This window comes from Pseudoliparis swirei, chromosome 7, assembly GCF_029220125.1.
Source record: "Pseudoliparis swirei isolate HS2019 ecotype Mariana Trench chromosome 7, NWPU_hadal_v1, whole genome shotgun sequence".
Taxonomy (NCBI): Eukaryota; Metazoa; Chordata; class Actinopteri; order Perciformes; family Liparidae; genus Pseudoliparis; species Pseudoliparis swirei.
The window spans coordinates 20,873,687-20,896,756 of record NC_079394.1 but is presented as its reverse complement, the minus strand read 5'-3'; the positions used below and the strand labels follow the sequence as shown (position 1 = coordinate 20,896,756).

The following is a 23,070-nucleotide window of genomic DNA, read 5'->3' as shown; positions in this document are numbered from 1 at the left end:
TGTCTTTCTGTCGTGTTGATTGTTGTTTGTTTGTCATGTCCAAATGTTGCACCTTCCACCAAAAAAAATTCCTCGTTTGTGTAAACATTCCTGGCAATAAAACTGTTTCTGATTCTGATTCTGATTCTGTGCACGCTGCACGCACTCTTGAAACAAACAGTGAAGCAACTGAGGTGGAATCTTTGCAAGTATGAAAATAAATCAAATAAAGAGGGAAAAAAGAAGCCGATCAAACAGCCTTTAATGTGTGTGAGATTTGGTTCTCAAGAATAAAGTGGTACTAAGCTGTACTAAGCTTCCTGTTTTAACAGGGTAACCAGCTGACTGCCAAAGCCTCAAACCAGTTTGCTAAACGAGTCGCAAAAAATCTGAGTCAGGTATCTGTAATCTACCGCTCATCAAAGTGTTGTTGTTTTTCTAAGAATGTGCAGAGCTCTCTGATTTGAAACCGGCCTCGACGCTGGTCAGCTCAGTTATCGCTGACTGATGTGAGCCGAGTGGGGCGACAACAAACATACCCCGGTGTGATGTTGGCACCTGTTAGCAGCAATTTCAGTGCTGCTTGCTTTCCTGCGATGGATTTTCCACTCTAGAAATAAGTCTCACAGAATGTGGGATTGTATTATTTACACTGGTGACCATGGTTTTTACATCCATTTATCCACATGGCTTTACCTTTCAGGCAATAAATCCCAGTTCTGTTCAATTTAGTGCCAGGATAATTTGGCCCTGTTTACATCTGCCATGTCATCCTTAAAAATAATTTGAACTGAGGTAAATCCAGCTTTGCATGAGTTTAGGTTCAGCCTGGAGAAACGACTTTATTCTGCAGCCTTTCCTTGTCTTGTCCACACATCTGCCGTCTATCTTTTCTCCCCATCGCTCGTTTATTTGGACGAGGAATAACAACGTGTCTCCTTTTAAAATACACACATGCAGACACCACGTGAATTGTTAACATCTCTCTGCATCCTTTTTGCCGTTATCATTCCTGTTGCTATCTGACCCAGGGACAAACCCAATGTGCACAGAGGAAAAACTAAAAGAGAAGCGAGCAACGCCGATAAAAAATAACACAAAGGAGTGACAAGCTTGTTTCTTTCCATTACGCACGTAAACCTATTAAAGTCCAGATGTTGACCTCGGCATGACACTTTCTGAATACACAACACTATATGCCAAGTATTAGATGAAGCACAGAAATATTGAATCCATTAGTGGTCTCATCCACATATTTAGTGCGGCTTTAGGAAGACAAACTATGAAGTCACATGCATGTGAGGAAGTATTGTTGCAAACCATGAGCTAAACTACACTTTGCATAACATTAATCAATGTAATAATCAATTAGTAACAAATATTTAATTGTTGTCAATATGGTGAGAAAGGCTGTACAGTGTAATTGAATCAGCTTAAAGGTATACATCCAACGACTGCCGGACCGATGGGTAGTATAAAGATCTTCCACATTGTTGTCAGACTTTCTTCACGATAAAAACCTCAGTAATCCATCAGAATATGAACTTCCACTTTGACAGCTAAATCATCTCCTGACGATCTTTAGCCAAGTGTTATTATAAGACCTGCTTCACTCGTCATTCACATGAGAGTTTGATCATGGTCTCTCTTTCACAGAAAGCCACATCACAATAAGCGATGTGGTATTACAGTAAGTGTTCTCTGCCACTTGACCAAAAGACAAAAAAAACATCTTGGGTCTGTCATCATTTGGAGACAAATTAGAGGACATGCTCAGGGTAGGAAGATGAAAGTCATGGAGGGAGGACAGAATGGTTTTATTTATTTTTATTTCATATACTGGAGCAAAATCGATTAATTTGACCTTTGTATGTGCTGCGTACTGTAGATCCAGGAGGATCCGTGAACTTTGTAATTAACCCTCCTGTTACCTTAGGGTCAATTTGACCCCATTCAATGTTTAACCCTCCTGTTAACTTTATATTTACTGACATATTTTACCCTTGGGGTCAATTTGACCCCAGCAATTAAAACCTCCAGAAAATTATTAGAATTAATATTGTTTTCCAAGTTTAAGTGTGAGGTACTTTATGTTTGTTTGTTGACTACCTAAATAGCCCTTTAAATATATAAAAAAGTTGATATTTCTTATATGTTTGACACAGTGAAAAACAGCCTGGGGTCAAATTGACCCCAAAGAACACCGACATTAAACATTGAATGGGGTCAAATTGACCCGAAGGTAACAGGAGGGTTAAATGAAACGCACGCTTGCCTACAGATGCTGCCAAAGAACCGGACCATTCAAACCACATGAGAACCAATATAAAAGCCACACACACAGAGACACACACACGCACACAAACACACACACACTGCGACAAGAGTGCTTGTGCTAAATCAGCTCCACTGTACAACAGGATGACACCAAACAGAGAGGAGTGGGCCTTGGGGAAGAGGCGGCGGTCCACATGTGTGATGCTCTCGCTGCGATTTCAGTTATTCCTCGTTCCTTCAGGGAATGGGACATCATGCAGAACTAATGGTGTTGTTAGAGCAAAGATTACCTCCTGCAACAACAGCGAACATCTGCATGTAAGCGGGGTGTCTGGGTCCAAAGGGGAAGCACAGACTTTACATTTGAAGATATGGGTTGTTTGGGAGCGTTTGAAAGGCAAAGCATGGCTTCCCACCATATATTAAATCCTTCTAAAGTGAAGTGAATTTACAACTACTACACACACACACACACACACACATTTTGCTCATGGCTTACTTCTGTAGGTTGAGGCTGAGGTTACCGGAGCAGCTCTTGATCTTGTTCTGGGCCTCCAGGTGGTTCATGCCCTCGGCGGCGATGCCGCCAATAGACAGGACCATGTCTCCAATACCAATGCCACCTTTAGCTGCCTTCCCACCATCCGTCAGCTGCAGAGACACAGAAACCACAAACAGCTTGAAGTGTGTGTGCGTAACCAACAGCATCACAGTCAGGATTATTAAACCGGAGGGTGGGAAGAACACATTGAGTCTGCATTTATCGAAAGACGTATGTATCCATTGCATTACAGAAGTATGTGGGTGAAGCTAATGAAAGACCCGGTCCTCTACCGCATGATGATGGTCCCACTGTACGTTCACTGGCGTGTGTCTAATAGCAGGAGCCTTCATCTTTGAGTTCCCTTTGTTTCTTATTTATGACCCGCTGTCATACTGGGCTTACGGCTTGTTAAGAGAAAAGAGAACGGTTTAAAATGGCTCTTCACCGCAGCCTGTGTGGGAAGAAGGATCGCAGCCCCAACGCGAGCCTTCTGTCCAAGTGTGGCCATTTTTATAGGAGGGTTGTTCCATAATATGAAAGAGATTTTTTTATCAGCACATAAGCACTGAACATGTATCAGAAAAGCTTAATGGCCAAAACTGTTTGGTTGAACATTGAAAAATAAATTATATTACAAAGAGCAGGAGACCATCTTTCAACATCTCCCAGTAAAAAATAATTATGTCATTATACACCGTACAAAATGCAGTTAAAAGGTGAGAAATAGCTCATGTAGGACTCTAAATGTTGCAAAAATGTACCAGATTTATTGGCTTTGAGGTAACAGCAATTACAGGCCTACATCTCTTAGTTTGCATGCCTCATAAAATATGTATGCTCTCCACTTGTCTCTGGTTTTAAGCTAATCCAATTATTTTTGTAGGTATGCTTCAAATATCTGCCTCTAAACAAAGTGTAATTGCTGCACTTCCACTGCGGGTTAATTTGAGCCAGATTCAAGCTAAACAAAGGAACTCGTGTTGGACGACAGGGCTTGTGTTAATGAATTTTGCACAAATGTTACAATCCATCCTGCTCTTGACAGAAATGTTAAATATATAACTACAATCATGCTGGGGGAACGACTGTAATATGCTCCACGCCCATCACTGCCGATGGCCCATCTATTTGTGAGCAATGCTGAACAGATTCTGTAAACAAGTTGCGAGGCAACAAACAACTTTACAGGCACACAAGTGGAGCCCACAAAGACATAAAATCCAATTAGATTAAATGTGTAATTGTGTTCTATATTTATGTGTTGAAACTCATCCTGTTTCCTGTTTGGAAGTTGATGTGCTATTGAAGTGTCCAGGTGAAGCAGATTATTTTAACCCTCCTGTTACCTTTACATTTACTAACATATTTTACCCTCGGGGTCAATTTGACCCCAGCGATTAAAACTTCCAGAAAATTATTAGAATTAATATTGTTTCCCAAGTTTAAGGGTGAGGTACTTTATGTTTGTTTGTTGAGTACCTAAATAGCCCTTTAAAAATATAAAAAAGTTGATATTTCTTATATGTTTGACACAGTGAAAAACAGCCTGGGGTCAAATTGACCCGAAAGAACACCGACATTAAACATTGAATGGGGTCAAATTGACCTGAAAGATAACAGGAGGGTTAAATGATGTAAGGGATGTTGACACAAAAATAATGTATTGAAAGAAAAAACAGGAGAAACAGTTTAATTGTATTTTAATTCTTGTGTTAATAATAAATATGGAGACGTTTTTGTTTGTTTCTGATAGTTATGATGAGGCCAGTATTTAATCATAACCTGTATGTTTATTGCTTTTTTAAGATGTTTCTGTGTTAACCTCTCTCCATTAGTGAAGTCTTCTAACATCTGACCACAGGGACTACAGTTGAATTTTAGCCTTAGCTAAGACTGACACATTTACCCCATGGTTGATTAATGTGTACGGTCCCTGCTCAAATAATTAAATAGATGAAATAAAAAGGAAATGAAAATAGTTCTTTTCACATCAGTCATTTTTGTATTACCATCCTAATCCCAAAGTCCCTGTCCCCAACAATGCATTGCCACATTGGTGGCAGCGTGTGTCAAATAAACCAGAGACGTTCTTATCTGGAGGACGGGGACACATTTGGAAATGTGCGTAGGATGTTCCACTCAGTATCTCTTGTCTTTTTTCCCATGACGCCAAAGCACTTCATCTAAGTCCAATGTGATGGTGTCATTGCGAAATTAAAAAAATACAATGATATCGTATTGATTTTGATTATGTGTGTTTGTTATAGTGTTGAAAAAGGGGGCTTGGATATTCTTGAAGTCCTTGGAGAACAAAAAGGCAGCAGCAGCTGTGATTCTGACCATTCGTGGTCAGACAGAAGGTCAACGTGTGACCAAAGGGGAGTGAGGTCATTTGTTCCTTTTGACACGGAGGAGAAAAGACCCCACACATAACACTTTACTGAACACACACACACAGACACACACACACACATAGACCACTTTGTTGTTCCAGCTATGAAGTGGCTCTTACCCACCATACATCACTTCAAGTGCAGCTATTGTATTCGGAGCTTTGACGAGAAAATGTGTTTGTGCTGAATGAGAAACGACAGTCCAGGATGAGGAGGTCTTTGGTGTGTTACGTGCCACCTCTGGTCTGTTTCCTCTGCCTCTATCTTTGTCTCTCGCTCCCACACAAAGACAGCCAGGCCGGGCTAATAAAAGAGACTCTGCACCCGGATTAGCGTGACGGCTCAGCAGCCCCAACCTTTTATAGTCATATCAGCCCAACACACGCAACATCACTCGCCACCACTCACGACCTCAGAGGGCAGGAAGAAGAGAGGAGTGAGGGATCGTCTTGATAATGATTAGAAATGCGTGGATGGAAAGGAAGGCCGGAACAGAGGGGAAGGAGAAGAAGAAGAAAAAAGCTGAATCTGGGGGCTCTTTCTTTGCCTTTTGACCCATTTTTAAGGAGTGTTTTCATGCTCTCTGGCATTGTCAGGAAACAAATGCTCACTACAAAATGTTCAATTATACGTTTTCAGCCAATTAGTGCTCTGTTCTTCCGCCCCCCACACACACAACCACTCAACCACTACCTCTCTCCCTCTCCTCATCCAGAAACCTCACTGCGCATCCAAGGAACCTGCATCCATCCCGGAGAGGTCAACTGATTCTGATCATCGGTCCATACAACAAACAGAGAGTAAAAAAGGTTTATTTTGTGTTGGAAGTGTTTCATCTCTACGTCCTCATTGTAATTAAGTCTCAGTAAAAGGATTTGTGCTGGCAGGATATGTTTCCAAAAGAAAACATTTGTTTTCAATCACTACGAGTAAAAAAAGTCCTTTTAATGTTCATTTCAAAGAGAGTGAAACAAATCATTGAGAAAAACCAGAAAGACAAATGTCAATACTCTACCAAGTAAAAAGGCCAAGTGTTGCTTTGGCCATGTCAGAAAACAGCAGCGTTCATACGGCACACAAAACCACTGGAGACGGTAATCCAGTACAAGCATATTCATATATCTCCGACAGCAGCTCAGCTCTGCTCCGAATGTGCACTTGACCACAACTTTAATGAATAACCCTCTGAATACAAACATCCCAACACTGAGGCGACTGAACCACATGAGAAAATAGAAAACGGGGGAGGAATTTTCTAATCTGGGACTTGTTGATCTCACCATGACAAAAGGGACTAAAGTTGCCATGAAGACTGCGTTAAAATCCTTCTCAGAAAATGAGCAGACATAAAAAGCCCACTGTCATGCTCTGATGAAGATGTTCTCTATCAACAATGGATGATATTTCTACGTGAAATCTAAAAGAAAAAAAGACAGTTAAAGACTGCAGATATTTCTTTCTCAGAAGTTAGTATCCAGAACAAAACTATATATGTCTATATTTGGTGTTTTTATATTTAGTTTAATTGTCATTAGTATTGTGTATTGTGTATGCATATATGTTGTATATATACATATATATTTTATTTTATATTTTGCTTTGTATGCTTCTATATCTTTCATCCCTGTTTTTATATTTTATTTTTTATTTTTTATTCATGTGTGTTTGGTTTATTGGTGCTGCTACTGCTACGACAAATTTCCCCTTGGGGATTAATAAAGTATATATCTATCTATCTATCTAAAACAGAGCGAAAAGGATTCATCAGTTGTTTGGAAACCAACAAGTCCCCTAAAATAAACAACAAAAATATTTGAGGAACTGATTACGACACAAACTGTCGGCAAGTCGACATTGTTTGTCTGCACCTTTTTAAAAATGTAAGAAATCACAAAATTCCTTCAGTCCCTCGAGTGTCTGCTGGATGACGTTATCTATCTTCATAAGGGCTATTAGCAATAATAAAGTGTGTTTTGCAATTTATAAAAGATGGTATCTGCTTGTACTAGCTTCCTTCATAATTCATAATATTGTGTGCAAAGGCATTCGTTCAAAAGTGAAAGGGTCAATATTCCTGTCAAAACTCAAAAGAAAGAGTAAAACACATGCAGTGTGTTAAAGCCTTCACAGATGAACTTGCCATTATGCTTCCAGCAACGTCAGTTTTCAACACATGTCTGATTTAAGTGCTCTAAAAAAGTGAATTGGTGCCAACACATCGCAATAAGGACGAGCTGGGTGCTTAAACACGCTCTGGTTTGAACACACACTGACCAGTTTGAGTGCTTTGAACAATGGCTGCTTTCAGCACAGGCAGTGACAGATTGAAACACTCAGAGCAAGAGACACGAATACTCACATTGTTCAACGTAACTCTAAAATCTACAAAGGCAGCCACCATATGCCAGCCTTTGGAAATATTTATTTCACTCTGGTGAGTTATTACCTTTTATTATCCTACATGACAGGAAATGATCCTTAATTGTACATGTGTAATATATTTAATGAGGAAACAATTTCCATTACCATCATTTTTTATCAAAAACCTTTTTGTTTATGGGCCAGCTCGTCATTTATAACCAGAGTATGGATATCAACATTGAATATGTGTGAGGGAAATAGAATGTGAGCTTCAGTGCTCTGAAATGCAAACAGTAAACTGACGACAGCACCTTATGTGAAGAAATTGAGATGGATTTGAAGGATATGAAACAGTGGAAGAAATACAGAGGCCAGTAAGATGTATGAAGGAGACATGGAGATAGAGATGGGAAAAACTTAAAAGAGAGGGAAAACTTTAGAAAGTACAGCACACAGAAGCTGGGGCAGACGTCAACTGAGCTGGATCCATCGTTGACACATATTAAACTGTCAGGGAAAGCTTCATGTATCCTCCTGAATGAGGTTAATCATGCAGTAAGTTCAACTGCATCATTCCATTCCATTATCCATACCACTTCATCCTCATTAGGGTCACGGGTCGCTGTGGCCGATCCCAGCTGACATAGGGCGAAGGCAGGGGACACCCTGGACAGGCCGCCAGTCCATCCAGGGCTCACATAGAGACGGACAACCATTCAAAATCACATTCACACCTTTGGGCAATTTAGAGATCAATTAAACTGACTGCATGTCTTTGGGAGGAAGCCGGAGAACCCGGAGGGAACCCACGCTGCCACGGGGAGAACATGCAAACTCCATACAGAAGGACCGCCCCGACCGGGAATTGAACCCACGGCCCTCTTGCTGTGAGGCGACAGTGCTAGCCACTACACCACCGTGCAGCCACACTGCATCATGGAAATACCTAAAACAGGATGTATGTAGTGTCTATCCGACAAAATCCACTGTTCTTTTCCAGCCGTTATAACGAGTCCGACCCGATTGTTTCCTCCGAGTTCCAGCCGAGAATCCAAAAGAGTCCATTGCATTACGAATGAATAGAAGTGGACGGCACACATCACTGCTGGCGATAAAGACACAACGCTCTGGGATCAATATAATGTTCTAGAGCAATTGCGTTAAGGGCCTCAGTCCACTTGTGAATGTTTTTAAATGACGTAACAATATATGAAGGGCGTGTGTTTGCACATGTGTACCCGTGCCGGCACTCGAATACTCACACACACACGCTTAAACATGCACACACACACGCACTTAATCTAATGGGAGTATCTGTAAGTAACTGCTCCTTTCTTTGTTGTGTCTAATAATCACTTGTATGGCTTGGCTTGTATGTGAATGTGAAAACTTAATAAGGAAAAGGACATTTGGCCTCAGGTTTTTAGAGACAGCTCACTGCAGCAACAGCTGCCAAACCCACACACACACACACACACATTGTCTACTTCAAACATCAAACTTTGCACAAGAGAGAAAGAGATCTGCCACACTCACAAGAAGCCCCCATTTAGGCATAATCACCCTCTGATAAGCCTCATTAGAAGTATGCTGCTATCTTTTGATGTTATTATATCCACCAAAGGTAGATGCAATGATTCCTCTGATTTATTCAAATATTATGATTACCAAACTTGAAAGTTATGGATTCAGCAGAACTGCACTCTCTTGGATGGTTAGCTATCTCTCTGAGAGATCTCAGAGTCTTTTATAATGGTAGTTTATCAGACTGTAGACATGTCAGCTGTTCCACAGGGGAGCTGCTTGGGCCCTTTACTCTTTTCAATTTTCACAAATGATCTCCCTTTGTCAATTAAAAACTCCAACATGGTAATGTATGCTGATGACACAACACTGTACAGCTATTCTTCAAACAAACTGGAACTTGCTACCATTCTGAATCAGGATCTGGAGAGAGTGTCTGATTGGGTGAAAGTGAATAAGCTAGCCCTGAACATTTCTAAAACTAAATGCATTGTGTTTGGCTCTAGGAATACACTTAACGGTGACACAAAGCTTCACCTGTCAATGTCAGGTTCAGCGATAGAAAAGGTCCAGAAGGTCAAACTACTGGGTGTAGTGTTGGATGAACAGTTGTCGTGGTCTGAGCACATCAACAGCATTGTCACTAAGATGGGAAGGGGTATAGCTATGACCAGAAAGTGCTTTGCTTATTTACCTCTCCCTATTGTTTGTCAGGTGTTACACTCCCTGGTCTTTTGTCATCTGATGTACTGTCCATTCATATGGGCAGTGGCTGCTAAGAAGGACATACATAAACTACAAATGGTTCAAAACAGAACTGCCAGATTAGCACTCCAGTGTTCAATTAGAACTAATACTGCATATATGCACTCTCGCCTGTCATGGTTCTCAGTTGAAACTCAACTTCACTTTTGTCTTCTCATGTTTTTCAGGAAAGTAGTATTTAATCAGACACCGGTATATTTCTTCAATCAGTTACAATACACATTTAACAGACATAACCATAACACAAGGAATGCTAGTTGAGGTCAATTGATACCGCCAACCCCAAGAACTAACCACCTCAAACGTACTGTTATCTATCGTGCAATTACCGCTTGGAACTTACTACCTCCTCGTTTAACTCACATGAGTAATAATTTGTCATTCAAAAAACAATTAAAGGCGCACCTAAGAACATTCACCACTTGACGTATTCTATTGCTTTTTAGTCATCTGATTTTCTTTTTCTTTTTCTTTGTATGAATTAAGTTGAATTGCATAACATATATCTTATCCTTCGACTGTACTGTGCATCTGACTGCACTATTTTTTACTTTGTTGTACTATTTTTAACTGTTGGTTTCACGATATGTTTTGTATGTTTTTGTATGTATTGTATTTTGTCCTTTCTGTGGACCCCAGGAAGATTAGCGGTCGCTAAGGCGTCAGCTAATGGGGATCCAATAAATTAATAAACAAAAAACAACATTGCTAAATAACACTAAAGATCAAAAACTCCACAGGGTATCAATACATTAATACTTTTTGGAAAAAACTAAATACAATTTAGTCTTTGAGAGGTTGTGTTAAAGGCAAATCAAGAACAAGTAAACAACAACACAATAAACTGGCACTCTTTCTTTAAGTACTGACAGCTGGATGTTTCCTTCACATGTACACTACCATTCAAAAGTTTGGGGTCATCCAGACAATTTCGTGTCTTCCATGAAAACTCACTTTTATTTATCAAATGAATTGAAAATTGAATATAAAATATAGTCAAGACATTGACAAGGTTAGAAATAATGATTAATATTTGAAGTATTAATTTTGTTCTTCAAACTTCAAGCTCAAAGGAAGGCCAGTTGTATAGCTTATATCACCAGCATAACTGTTTTCAGCTGTGCTAGCATAATTGCACAAGGGTTTTCAAATCAGATATCAGTCTTCTAAGGCGATTAGCAAACACAATGTACCATTAGAACACTGGAGTGATAGTTGATGGAAATGGGCCTCTATACACCTCTGGAGATATTTCATTAGAAACCAGACGTTTCCACCTAGAATAGTCATTTACCACATTAACAATGTATAGTGTGTATTTTTGATTAATGTTATCTTTATTGAAAAAACAGTGCTTTTCTTTGAAAAATAAAGACATTTCTAAGTGACCCCAAACTTTTGAACGGTAGTGTCCATTAAGTGAGGTGGTTACAGTGGCGTGTAACATATGCAACGGAGGACGATATTATTACACTACACACGGCACCAAACTCAACAAATCCACATGACATTATTTCAAGTTGTAAAAATTAACTGCACTTTTTAAACTAGAATGAACAAGCCAGCATGCATGGCCAGACTCAATGCTGTGAGTGTCATGGCGCTGCGGGACTTAGCATTGGCAAAGCTGGTGAACACACTCTCAGGAATACAGCCATAATAACACAAGAATTCTGGATTGTTCTTATTCCATTATGAACCCAGAACCCAGAGTGTGCGTCATCAGTGGTACACACACTTACAGTCTGTCATTTATCCAAAATAGTGGTATTAAGTTACAGGTTTAATCATGTTTAACTTGTTTATAACATCTTCTAATTGGAACGCTATTAGTCAACATTTGAAATGAAAAACCGTGCCAAAAAACATGAAAATGAGTTAGGGTAACAATTATGTTTCTATATTTTGAGTGTCATTACTCATGTGTTATAAATCAAGTTGCAGCTCAGCGGGTTGAGAAATCCATCCAGAGAATGTGGGAATGAAAACTGCTTGAATCTTTAGTAAGGTGTAAATATCAAGAGGTTTCTAGTCAATGACGAAGTGAACAATATTTAAAAATTGTGTCTATAACAATAACAATAAGCCTCATTGCAAACACAGCAGTGCATGCAAGGCCCCTTAAATAAGCCAATCAGTAGTGAACCAAAGTGCCAGCTGTGTCTTCTATTTCAGTGCTACTTCTATTCTTCTCCATTCTGCCAGAAGGAATGAGACTTCAGGGTCTGAGTCGGCTGAACAACGTCCAAACAAAGCATCACGATCAAATGCCTCGAAGCCGAAGAGGAAAGAGGATATCGCTCCAGCTGTTTTCCTTCTATTGAGCTGCTAACCCACAGCCATTGCAGTTGTATATCTATCAGTTATTGTAGTCAACCACTATTTGTCTGAATAAAGATGATACCATGAGGCCGGTATGCTGGGAGGAAGGCAGAGGAGGCACGGACCGATTAGCAACGACTGTGGAAAATACATTATAACCGCAAATAGGGCATTCAAGTCTCTTCATTGTGAAATTAGAATCAGAATCAGAATCAGAAACATTTATCTGCTATACGTGTGTTAGACACACGAAGAATTGGACAAACCAACAACAATCAACAGTCAACATAGTGCAAGAATTTAAACATTACATTTACAATGGTATAAAAATTGTAAAAAGTGAACAAACAGATAACAGTGCTGTGGACAGGATACTGTAAGTAGTTGTGTTAAAGTGACATGTGAAATTAAATGATACATATTCAGTATAAAGGTGCTTGTCTGTCTCCGTTATGAAAGTGTTCAGGCCTCATATGGTTCTGTATAAAAAACACCTTTTAAAGGATAATTCTCTCAGTATATGTTATTACCGTGTTATGGTTTGTCTTTGGTAAGGTGTGTTCACTGACACGAGTCATTTAAACTAGTAGATAGTGTGACCCTGAATGAAAGGGTTAATTTCAGCACGGTTTGTGTATTGGCATGTGTGACTGAGAGGGCTTTTTTAAATGGATTAGTCGGCGCATTACCGGTGAAGGCAGAAATGTCTGAGTGAGGTCACCAGCAGGACCAGATAACTGTCAACGTACAATCGGAAGGTATGGGCTCGTCTTCATGAAGTAATCCTCCTCTTTCCTCTCAACTCATCACTGCTATTACGATGCCTACCAACCTCACAAATGCGTCAGACAATGTCAGATCTCACAAATGTTACGAGGTGTAAGATTAATAATCGCGCTGCTGTGTGAAAGTCTGTTACGTTGTCCAAATACAACAAGTGGGTGCCAACAATGTCACACCTCAGGCTGATGTGTGGGAGAGGAAAGGATAAGTTGTTGATTCTGGCTCTAGGTCTATTTCTCTAAGATAGAAAGATAAATATTCAGAGGGAAGCGCGTGAGCTTGTTTGATGAAGATAGATGTCGATATTACCGGTCACGTGGAGGAGCTGGCTCGGTTAATCTGGTGTGAAAGGTGAGGGCACGGAGACCTGGACAGTGATGCGCTGTGAGTGTATGAGCCAGAACTGTACGAGGAGGAAATAGAGGCAAGAAGACAGACACCATGTATAGAACAGTCTTTGAAAGAGACCCATCACCGTGGTCTACTCTCATCATCACCTGGTGAAGCACAGGAGGCGGGAGGCAGACCACTAGTTACAAGAACTGCATTCTTCCGTGAATAGGTGTAATTATCGATTATAGCGTTGCATCTTTCTGTATTCGCGGCACAAAATCTATCGCCTGTGATTAACACTTCTCTAAAACCAGTTGTTATTGTTAATCATGCATGTATAGCTCTAGACTAGAGGAAGGACTCGCAGATGGATGCATTATTATCGACCCTTCCTGGCACAATGCTGCAGACTTGGGAGTCTCTAAAATACCCAAGATGCACTCTGGTCATTATTCAGCCTGGACCCGGGAGCTCTTAAAACAGGGCAACAGATCCAGGATCGATTTGCCTCGTGAATGCTGACCTGAGAAACGACGCATTTATTTCTGGATCTTAATGCACTCGCTCCCCTGGGTTGCGTTCCCCTAAATTATGTCGGCGATGGATTCTGTAAGTGGGCTGCCCCGAAGAAAGGTTTAAATATTGATTCACCGTGTCGTGCATTGAACCGGGAATAGAGGGCCGCTATTTTCGGTTTCCAAACATGAGGGACCTTGTTCTTGAAAATATTTTGATCCGTTAAACGAGGAAATGGATTTCCAGATCGATGGTTTCAATGAGGATTTACAGGAATACTTCTGCGAGCTAATTTACTAGAAAATCTTTTCGCAGCACATACTCATGGAATGGTTGCGTCACTCAAAGACAAGGTATTAATATTAATAGTCTGATGACCATTGCGTCTATAAAGTATTTACCAGCTTCCACTCCCGTTGCTCTCTTTAACCAGCGCCAGCTGAGCGAGTGGACTCATACGTCCAGCTGATTGGCTGAACAGTACCTGGGCATTACAATGTATTGGATATTGATTAATGTGGAAAACTAACTCATGCAGGTTATGTCTAAGGTGCTGCAGGCTATCAATACATATACGTCAGGAGGAGAACTTGGGGACCCCAGTCTCTCAGGCTGCAAGCTTTTGCTAAAATATTTGTACTTCTCCAAATATCTCCTTTTATGGACAATTTCAAACTGGGTTGCCGCAGTAAAATGTTTCATGGGCACTTTGAGAAGCAGTATTGAGAATCCTAGCCTGTTATTAAACTGTTTTTCTACCCTGTACAAACAAATTAAAATAGCAGTTACTGGACAGATAGCTCAGGACTTACAGTTGTGGTTACACCTTTACTCGACCCTCTGACGCAGTGCCGGTACGATGCGATAATACCATGACTATGACATATGCCGTGAACAACACACACAGAATATCCACATTCATACAGAGCTCAGCAATAGCAGCTGTGAGGCTGTGTGTGGCTTGGCAGGAGTGCTGCGTTTACCCCTTTCACAGAAGCAACATCCTGGTTGGACTGGCACAGAGCAATGTGTGTGAAACACACAACAGAAACACACACAGTATAATAAAATATATATATTTGGGTGATGAGCGGTCAGAAGCACTGCCCTTCCTTCTCATAACATGGATTTTTTTTTAAAGGATAAGATTAGATTTGGTTTGATTATTGTATGAAGACTGAAAACTATATTTATTGTGGGAATAAGTCATATCTTACATTAGATATAATGAATAAAAGAAGGACAGATAGAGAGAGACCACTTGAAAACAATGATGGGATGAACGATAAGAATGAGGGGGGCCAATCTAGATAGATGACCTGCTGAGTGTCACGTGGACTGGCCTCAAGCTGGCCTTCACCTCTGTGGACAATGTGTTTCCATACACTGTCGCTCTGTTTTCCAACATATATTTTATTTGACTTCAAAACAAATTCAAGAGACAGCTACAGGTTAAGTTGTGTTTGATAGAGTTGGTCTTTATTTCACAAACTCCCAATAAACTATCATATTGGGACTTCTACATTGAAAACAAGAAAGTGAGTTAGGATTTAAATAAGGTATTTATAACTGTGAACAATTTGGATATCAACTGGCTAGAGATGGGGAGGAGTAACTGAGATTCTCCTTCAATTCTCCTTTGGCTGATTTATTGAATTTTTAGACATGACTTGTTTCTCATAGGGAATAACCTTGAAGTATTATGGCATATTCAGAAGTCGTATAAGATCCACTTACGATCCACTTTATAGTCTTAAGCGAGGGAACAAACGTTTATTTTAACTGCACCAGCTCTTGCTCACGCTGCCAATGCCTTGAAACCTCAAACCATATAACTGTCATTGTGAGACCGCAGTAAAGGTCAGAGACAATTATAGTTTAGTTCCTGCTAACTTCTCTGGGGATAAGAGAACCTTCAACATCATGTATTTATATTCATCAACGATGTTTCAAGTATAAATGTTGTGATGCACATTATTTTCATCAGAATTACTTATTTTTGATGTAACGGTAAATCCACATGGAAACATTTAGGAATCTATAAAAATAATTATTGCTTTTGTTTCATTTTAGTTTGCCTCTTTCTCTTTTCCCATGTCTTCTATCTGCCTGTCATTTTGTTTCAACTCTGTTACTCAGATAGCGTCTTCCATAATTGTGAGTCCAGGCACACACTCCCAGACACAAACACACAACTGTGGTAAGAATCCACATGGCTTCAGTTCGTGGGGAAAGTATCACATCCAGAGTAATAACACAAACATGGCAACCCAAAGCGGCCCCGAGGGGGATTGGCACAGGACCTGGCAAGCTATTCATCATCAGCCTCATGTTGCCATTAGCCTGTCCACTCCCAGTTGTGGTGATCTGTGTGCGTGTGAACGCACTGGGATTGTGTGTGTGTGTGTGTGTGTGTGTGCCAGTGAAGATGCACTGCCCCAGCAGAACGGAACAGAAGCTCCAGCTGGATGATCCGTTTCAGGATCATTATTTGGTTGCACATTTTTGTGAACTTGAACGTGTGAATGAACCCGCAGACTAAGAGGGGAACAAGAGGTGACGTTCGGAGCACGGAAAGGCCCCGAAACCAAAGGACCATCAAGTTACTTGCTTGAGCAGAAGGCGCTGAAGCCAAGACTCGTGCGCCAGAAACTTTGATTGCGGCACTTTTGCTGCAGACACTTCAGACGTGAGGTGGAAGGAAAGTTTTCGAGTCAAGGTTTCCTGTGTGGTCGACACTTGGCGGACGGCACGTGATCGGCCGAGCGAGCTATGACAAGTGCGGTGGGGGCGAGGTGGTGAAAGGAAGGACAGGAGGGTGATAGTGGGGGGGGGGGGGTTGGGGGGGCTGATTGTGTGTGTGTGTGTGTGTGTGTGTGTGCTTTGGTCCTACCCTGGAGATGGTGAGGGGCAAGTTGAAGTCCTTCCCTCCCTGCAGCCTGAAGCCCCACGGGGCCGGGCCGAAGAGTGTGACGCTGTAGCTGCTGCTCATGGTCTCCGCGTAAGTGATGATGGTGACGGCAAGAAAATGTGTAGCAGATCAGGTGATAATAGTGACGTCAGAGGGTGTTGATGACTGGTAGGAATGCGGTTTTGGCTCCCTTTAGGGTGTTGATTTAATATCTGAGGGAAGATAGGAAGGAAAAGCATTCATCATTGTATGATGAGACAAGCGAAGAGAGAAATATCATTTAGAGGACAAGTGGGAAAGGATTTTTAGACAGACACTTTTAGTAAACACAAAAAACAAACAGGAATATTCATGGTTAAAAACAAATATTTTAATTCAAATTCCCTTTTGGCTGCACACTTGTACGCAGGTGAAAACATGAACAATTACACATGCAAATGATACCCGAGTATGCTTTTAAATACTTACAGCCCCCCAACCCCCCAGGAAAACCTCACAAGAGTACAATTACACAGCGAACAATCCTAATTGCATCACAGTTCCTACTATTTAGTGCTAATATATTGTTAATGGAACGGCTGTACCTCTTTAATGGAAATCCAGAGAGGAAAGTAATTCCTTCACAGGCAGGTTGACAATGTAATCTCTAGCTTCTCCGTCACTATCCCCTTCCCGGTAAACACACTGTATTGTGTGTGAGAGAGGCAGAGGAGGATGCAATGCTCTTATATACCAGCCAATGACAGAGAGGAGGGGATAGGTGGAGGAGGGGATAGAAGAAGAGGGAGGCGAGAGGAAGAGGTTAGGTTGGAAGGAGAGAGGGAGGAGAAAGAGGAGGGGAATCAACTATATGGGTGGAGTGAATGGGACACAGAACAGCAGGAGAAATGAGGGAGATGATATGAAGTGGGGAGATTAGGGGATGGGAGGAGACAAAAACAATAAGGGGGGGAAACAAAAAGGGGGGATTAATGGAAAAGAGTGTGGGAGCAATTCACACAGAGAAAATCTCAAGGGGAGGGAGAGAGGGGACCGTTTTTCTTTCATCCGGATATTTTTGGAACATTTACTCAACGCTGCAGGCTGTTTTATTTTAGGTGGAACCAGGTCACGACTTCAGGAAACCTCCCAAAGGCTTCTATCGAAATGTCCCTCAAACGGTATCCTCGAATGATACATTGGGGTGAAGGTGATTTGATACAAACTCAGGGTCACCTTGTTACCTTCGCATTGAAAATGCAGAAGGTTATGTTTTGATCGCCGTGTATTTATTTATTTATTTGTATGCGTGTTATTCGCATAACAAAAAAAGTTTTAAACCGAATTGCATGAAATTTGGTGGGATGATTGGTTATTATCCGGGGACCATTTGATTAGATTTTGGGATCAATCGGGTCAAAGGTCAAGGTCATGGAAAGGTCAAAATCTTCTTTTTATATCCAATTGGCATGCAACTAATGCCAACATGTTCATAATTCAATGCCCAATCTTGTGATATGCGAAGGTATGCGCTCTACCGAGTGCCCGTTCTAGTTCACCACATGTAACAGGGTCGTTTATCTACTGCTGTGCTCTGCTTATATGAATAAGTGCAGTTGAGTCACATTCATTTTATTTTTTATTTTTTATTTGGCATTCATTGACTGACCTTCATTTTTGTAATCCTACTTTCTATACCATAGCTCCTTTGTCCTAATCAGCTTGAGTTGCTTGATACTAGATCTTGATACTACATCTGTTTTATGTGTCATGACTCAACCGCTCCCTCATTCAAAGATCTTAACTAATCTATTGCTCAATATCTGTGCAATGCCTTCGACACATGAGTCCATTCCCCCTTTTCTAGCCCAGACGGATAAATATTAACTTTAGACTGATACTTAGTGGCTCAATCAAATACTCATCTTATTCCTTTCTTGGCCCTGAACAAACACTCTCTCCTACTTACACACTCACACACACACACACACACACACACACACAAGCAAGCACACACACCATCCTGCCAAGTGCTCTGTGATGTGTTCACTGCACAGCTCGATTAACCCTCCTGTTACCTTTCGGGTCAATTTGACCCCATTCAATGTTTAATGTCGGTGTTCCTTGGGGTCAATTTGACCCCAGGCTATTTTTCACTGTGTCAAACATATAAGAATTATCAACTTTTTTATATATTTAAAGGGCTATTTAGGTAGTTAACAAACAAACATAAAGTACCTCACACTTAAACTTGGGAAACAATATTAATTCTAATAATGTTCTGGAGGTTTTAATTGCTGGGGTAAAATTGACCCCAAGGGTAAAATATTGTAGTAAATGTAAAGGTAACAGGAGGGTTAAATTACCTTTTCAACAAATATCAAAGAGGAGAGAGATAGCTTGATAATGAGTTGCCTAATAGCTTAGAGGAGGTGGCTGGATTCAAGACAAAAAAACAAAAAAATAGAAAGAAAGTACAGACAGAGCCGAGACGGAGACAAGAAGGGGGAAGCAAGCTGGCTAAATATTACAATTAACCTGCCACTTTTTATAAGCTAACACCATGATGGATGCACAGTGTGAGAAGATTAAATACACAAAGTCGCACACATAAACACAGGATGCTGTTCATTAACCCTGCTGACGGGCGTTCCCACAGTGAGTCGATCACAGACCGTGCACACCGGGTTTAACAACAGCAGAGCGAGGCCTGGGAGGAGCGGAGACGGTGGAGTCATTAACCCGCTTCCTCTGCCGAGGGGCTTAAGTTACATTTTACAGCGAAAGTAATTACAAAAGACACGCTGTTTATTCAAAGTTATAGAACGGATAGATGTCAATGCCTGTTGTAAAAAGGACTAACCACATCTCTATATACGGAGATGAGTTAGATAATTGAGGCCTGGTTAGTAGTGGTGATGCTTTGGTGAACACCATAGCCTTTAACTGAACCGTTACCTGTAATAACCAGGTTATTAACAGCAGTCGATCTCATTAAATTACTCAAAAACACGCTGCGGATTAGCCACAGCAGCAGTTACTATAACTTCCTTTCCTCTGAGGTCCCACATGTAACACGGTATGCCTCTAGGGTCAAGGGTATCCAAGGTAAACAGAGAACAACAGGAAATCAGAGGGGAAGCGAGGTATGCTGAAGCCAGAGTTTTGGGTTTCTAAAGGTGGCTCTTCTAACTTGTGCTGCATGGCGAGAACAAATTGTAGTCCAAAGATTATCTCTGTAGGATTATAAATATTTTTACAGAATCGTATTCCATTGTATGTCGCCTCACAGCAAGAGGGCTGGGGGTTCAATTCCCGGTCGGGCGGTCCTTCTGTGTGGAGTTTACATGTTGGCAGCGTGGGTTCCCTCTCCAGCTTCCTCCCACAGTCCAAAGACATGCTCAGGTTAATTGATCTCTAAATTGCCCATGGGTGTGAATGGTTTTTAATACTTTATTACATTTTTATAACTTTTTAACATTTTTATAACTTTTCAGTACTTTTTTAATACGTTTCATCTTTTTTATCACGATTTAACTTTTTTATATGGAGGTTAGTTTTTTAGGTGAGATGGGTGTGGCTGCACGGTGGTGTAGAGGCTAGCACTGTCGCCTCACAGCGAGAGGGCTGACGGTTCAATTCCCGGTCGCGGCGGTCCTTCTGTGTGGAGTTTGCATGTTCTCCCCTTGGCCGCGTGGGCTTCCTCCCACAGTCCAAAGATGTAATTAATAAACAACATTTGCATGTTGTGTATTTGCAAAATATCAAAATTAATTTCAGCCCAACACTGTTGCCAATTTCCTTCAAACCATACGCTTTTGGAGAACCTTGATATGCTCCATCCTAACTCCATCCTACCAGTCTGCTGGTATTGCAGCGAATGAGCCCAAAGCCCCCTTTTATGAGAAAGTACTCAGAGCTTGGAGAAGAAATTCCTTTTTAACAAAGACAGTCGATAACCTCCATCATGGTAGCCGCCATCTCTGTCTGAGTGAACTACACAACAGTTGTTCTGCAGCTAAAATACTGGGTCAACGTTAAGCAGAAACCTCTGAAGTTAAGGGAACCCAACATTGGCTTCTCTCAAGTCATTGCAAAGTAAAATAAACATAAAACACATAACCGTAACCTGCAGTCCATTCCCATGTGACGACATAGTTTTGAGTCCCATGAAGGTAACATTACAATAGGGGCCCTACCACTCCATCTCACCATCTCAAAACATTTGTCACAAATGGCCAATGGCCACAAACTGCAACCGAGCGAACAGAGGAGACGTGTGGGCCCCTGGATGAGGAGACGTGTGGGCCCCAGGATGAGGAGACGTGTGGGCCCCAGGATGAGGAGACGTGTGGGTCCCAGGATGAGGAGGAGACGTGTGGGCCCCAGGATGAGGAGACGTGTGGGTCCCTGGATGAGTAGACGTGTGGGTCCCAGGATGAGGAGACGTGTGGGCCCCTGGATGAGGAGACGTGTGGGTCCCAGGATGAGGAGACGTGTGGGCCCCTGGATGAGGAGACGTGTGGGTCCCAGGATGAGGAGACGTGTGGGCCCCTGGATGAGGAGACGTGTGGGCCCCAGGATGAGGAGACGTGTGGGTCCCAGGATGAGGAGGAGACGTGTGGGCCCCAGGATGAGGAGACGTGTGGGCCCCAGTATAATGATACTAACACTAACAATAGAGAGTGCACCACGGCTCCAAACCTCAGACACCCTGCCAGTCCTTTGTTCTGTCAAATGGTCTATTCCAGTCCCCATATGCTCACCTCTCCACATGGTTAATGATCACAGCTTAGCCTGCAGGCAAACACACACACACACACACACACACACACACACACATGGCCCAAAGGGTCACGGCTCATGACCAATCTCTCTTGTGTATCAATCATGATTCAGGTCAAAGCTGAAGACAACAGCTGTGGTCTGAATAGCAAATAGTCTAAATTAGTTTAAATACATTGAGTCCAAATTATCAACAATGATACGATGTAACTCCCAGGTGTGAAGTTGCCAAACTGTATGCTGAAAAAGATTATAATTATTCTTCCAATCCATCGTGCCTAATAAAAAATGTACCAAAAACTATTATATATAATATAATATATATATATATATCTGTCTTATTCTATGTTATGTGGGATACACTGGAAAATACCATTTTAAGAATAAGTAAAAGAAACAATGAATACAAGGTGTTAAATATTATCTTTCTTGAAATACAATGTCATATTTAAGCCTTTTACAATAAAAAAGAGATCTATAAATTGGCTCTGAAAATGTTGTAAGATTTTGCAAATTATTTTTAGGTATTTTTCTGTCTCCTACACATGATGAACTTGGAGGGACATGGGTGGGCAGCATGTGCGACCTAACTAACCCACAGTGAGAGGACACGCACACACACATCACAGAAAAAGAAAAAAACATCATAATTGTGCACATAGTTCAATAGACAAAAATTACGTTGACTCACCCGAGAACAAAAACATGTGTGAGGTTGTTTATATCAAGGAGAGTATTTGTCTGCCAGCCATCTAATCAGTCTGACCCCTCAGACTGATATAAACCAACTAATCCCACGACCCATGTCTGTGAACACGGCTCAGTGAGGCCAGAGTGAGGGCAGCCGGGTCTTTCTCAAGGTGTCTAGTGTTTTCAGGATTTAGTTTAAGTCACTGCCAAACCAGTAACGGCCGTACTCTACCCAGGTAAGTATGCTCATTTGTCAAATGTGTTCAGATGTCAAACATACAGACAGAGCCCAGACAGAGCCATTTAGATGTGTTCACTATGTGTTTCTCCACATTGATGGATAAAGACCAGGTCCTTTATGGCATAGGTTTGAACAATCTGAAATGTAATTTGGTCTTGAGTTGATGTGTCCAAGATACAAACATCTCTCCACAATGTAGTGTATTATATAATAATACTATCGGCTTGTTTGGAGAGATGGGCTCACTCACTGTCCTGAACCTTCTGACCTCAGTCACTCGCTTTCACAGTGGAACATATTCCTCCCTGCCGGCCAGCCCACCAGACACACACACACACACACACACACACACACACACATACACACAGACACACACACACACACACACACAAACAGACATACACACAGACACATACACACAGACACACAAAGACAGACACACACACACAAAGACACACAGACAGACAGACAGACAGCGACTGTTCATCCTAAGAGAGATAAACTGAAATAAATGTGACAGCAGCTGCTCAGAGACATCGCCACACCACGGCTTAATGAGCGGGTCACGTCTGGGTCAATCAAAGGTCAAATGCAAAGTTTCCTCCGAGTCATACAGCACACACATTTCACAGACGCCATCCAACACTCAAGATCAGCTGTTCTTAGT

The 23,070-nt window shown here is 41.4% G+C and overlaps 1 protein-coding gene across 2 annotated transcripts; it reads right to left on the bottom strand.

Annotated features, from left to right (window-relative positions):
- Window positions 1-1,791: 1,791 nt before the first annotated feature.
- Window positions 1,792-17,432, bottom strand: LOC130196959 (PDZ and LIM domain protein 5-like). 2 transcript variants are annotated; one of them, XM_056419396.1, is made up of 4 exons: window positions 17,293-17,432; window positions 16,691-16,920; window positions 2,756-2,907; window positions 1,792-2,518 (listed from the first exon to the last, which is right to left on the bottom strand). In XM_056419396.1, exons 2-4 carry the CDS (start codon window positions 16,787-16,789, stop codon window positions 2,509-2,511), a joined length of 261 nt encoding a protein of 86 aa, XP_056275371.1. In that variant the 5' UTR covers window positions 16,790-16,920; window positions 17,293-17,432; the 3' UTR covers window positions 1,792-2,508. The 2 variants fall into 2 exon arrangements, with proteins under 2 accessions (XP_056275371.1, XP_056275372.1); XM_056419397.1 differs by having other exon boundaries at window positions 1,792-2,549; window positions 17,293-17,430.
- Between the last annotated feature and the right edge of the window lie 5,638 nt (window positions 17,433-23,070).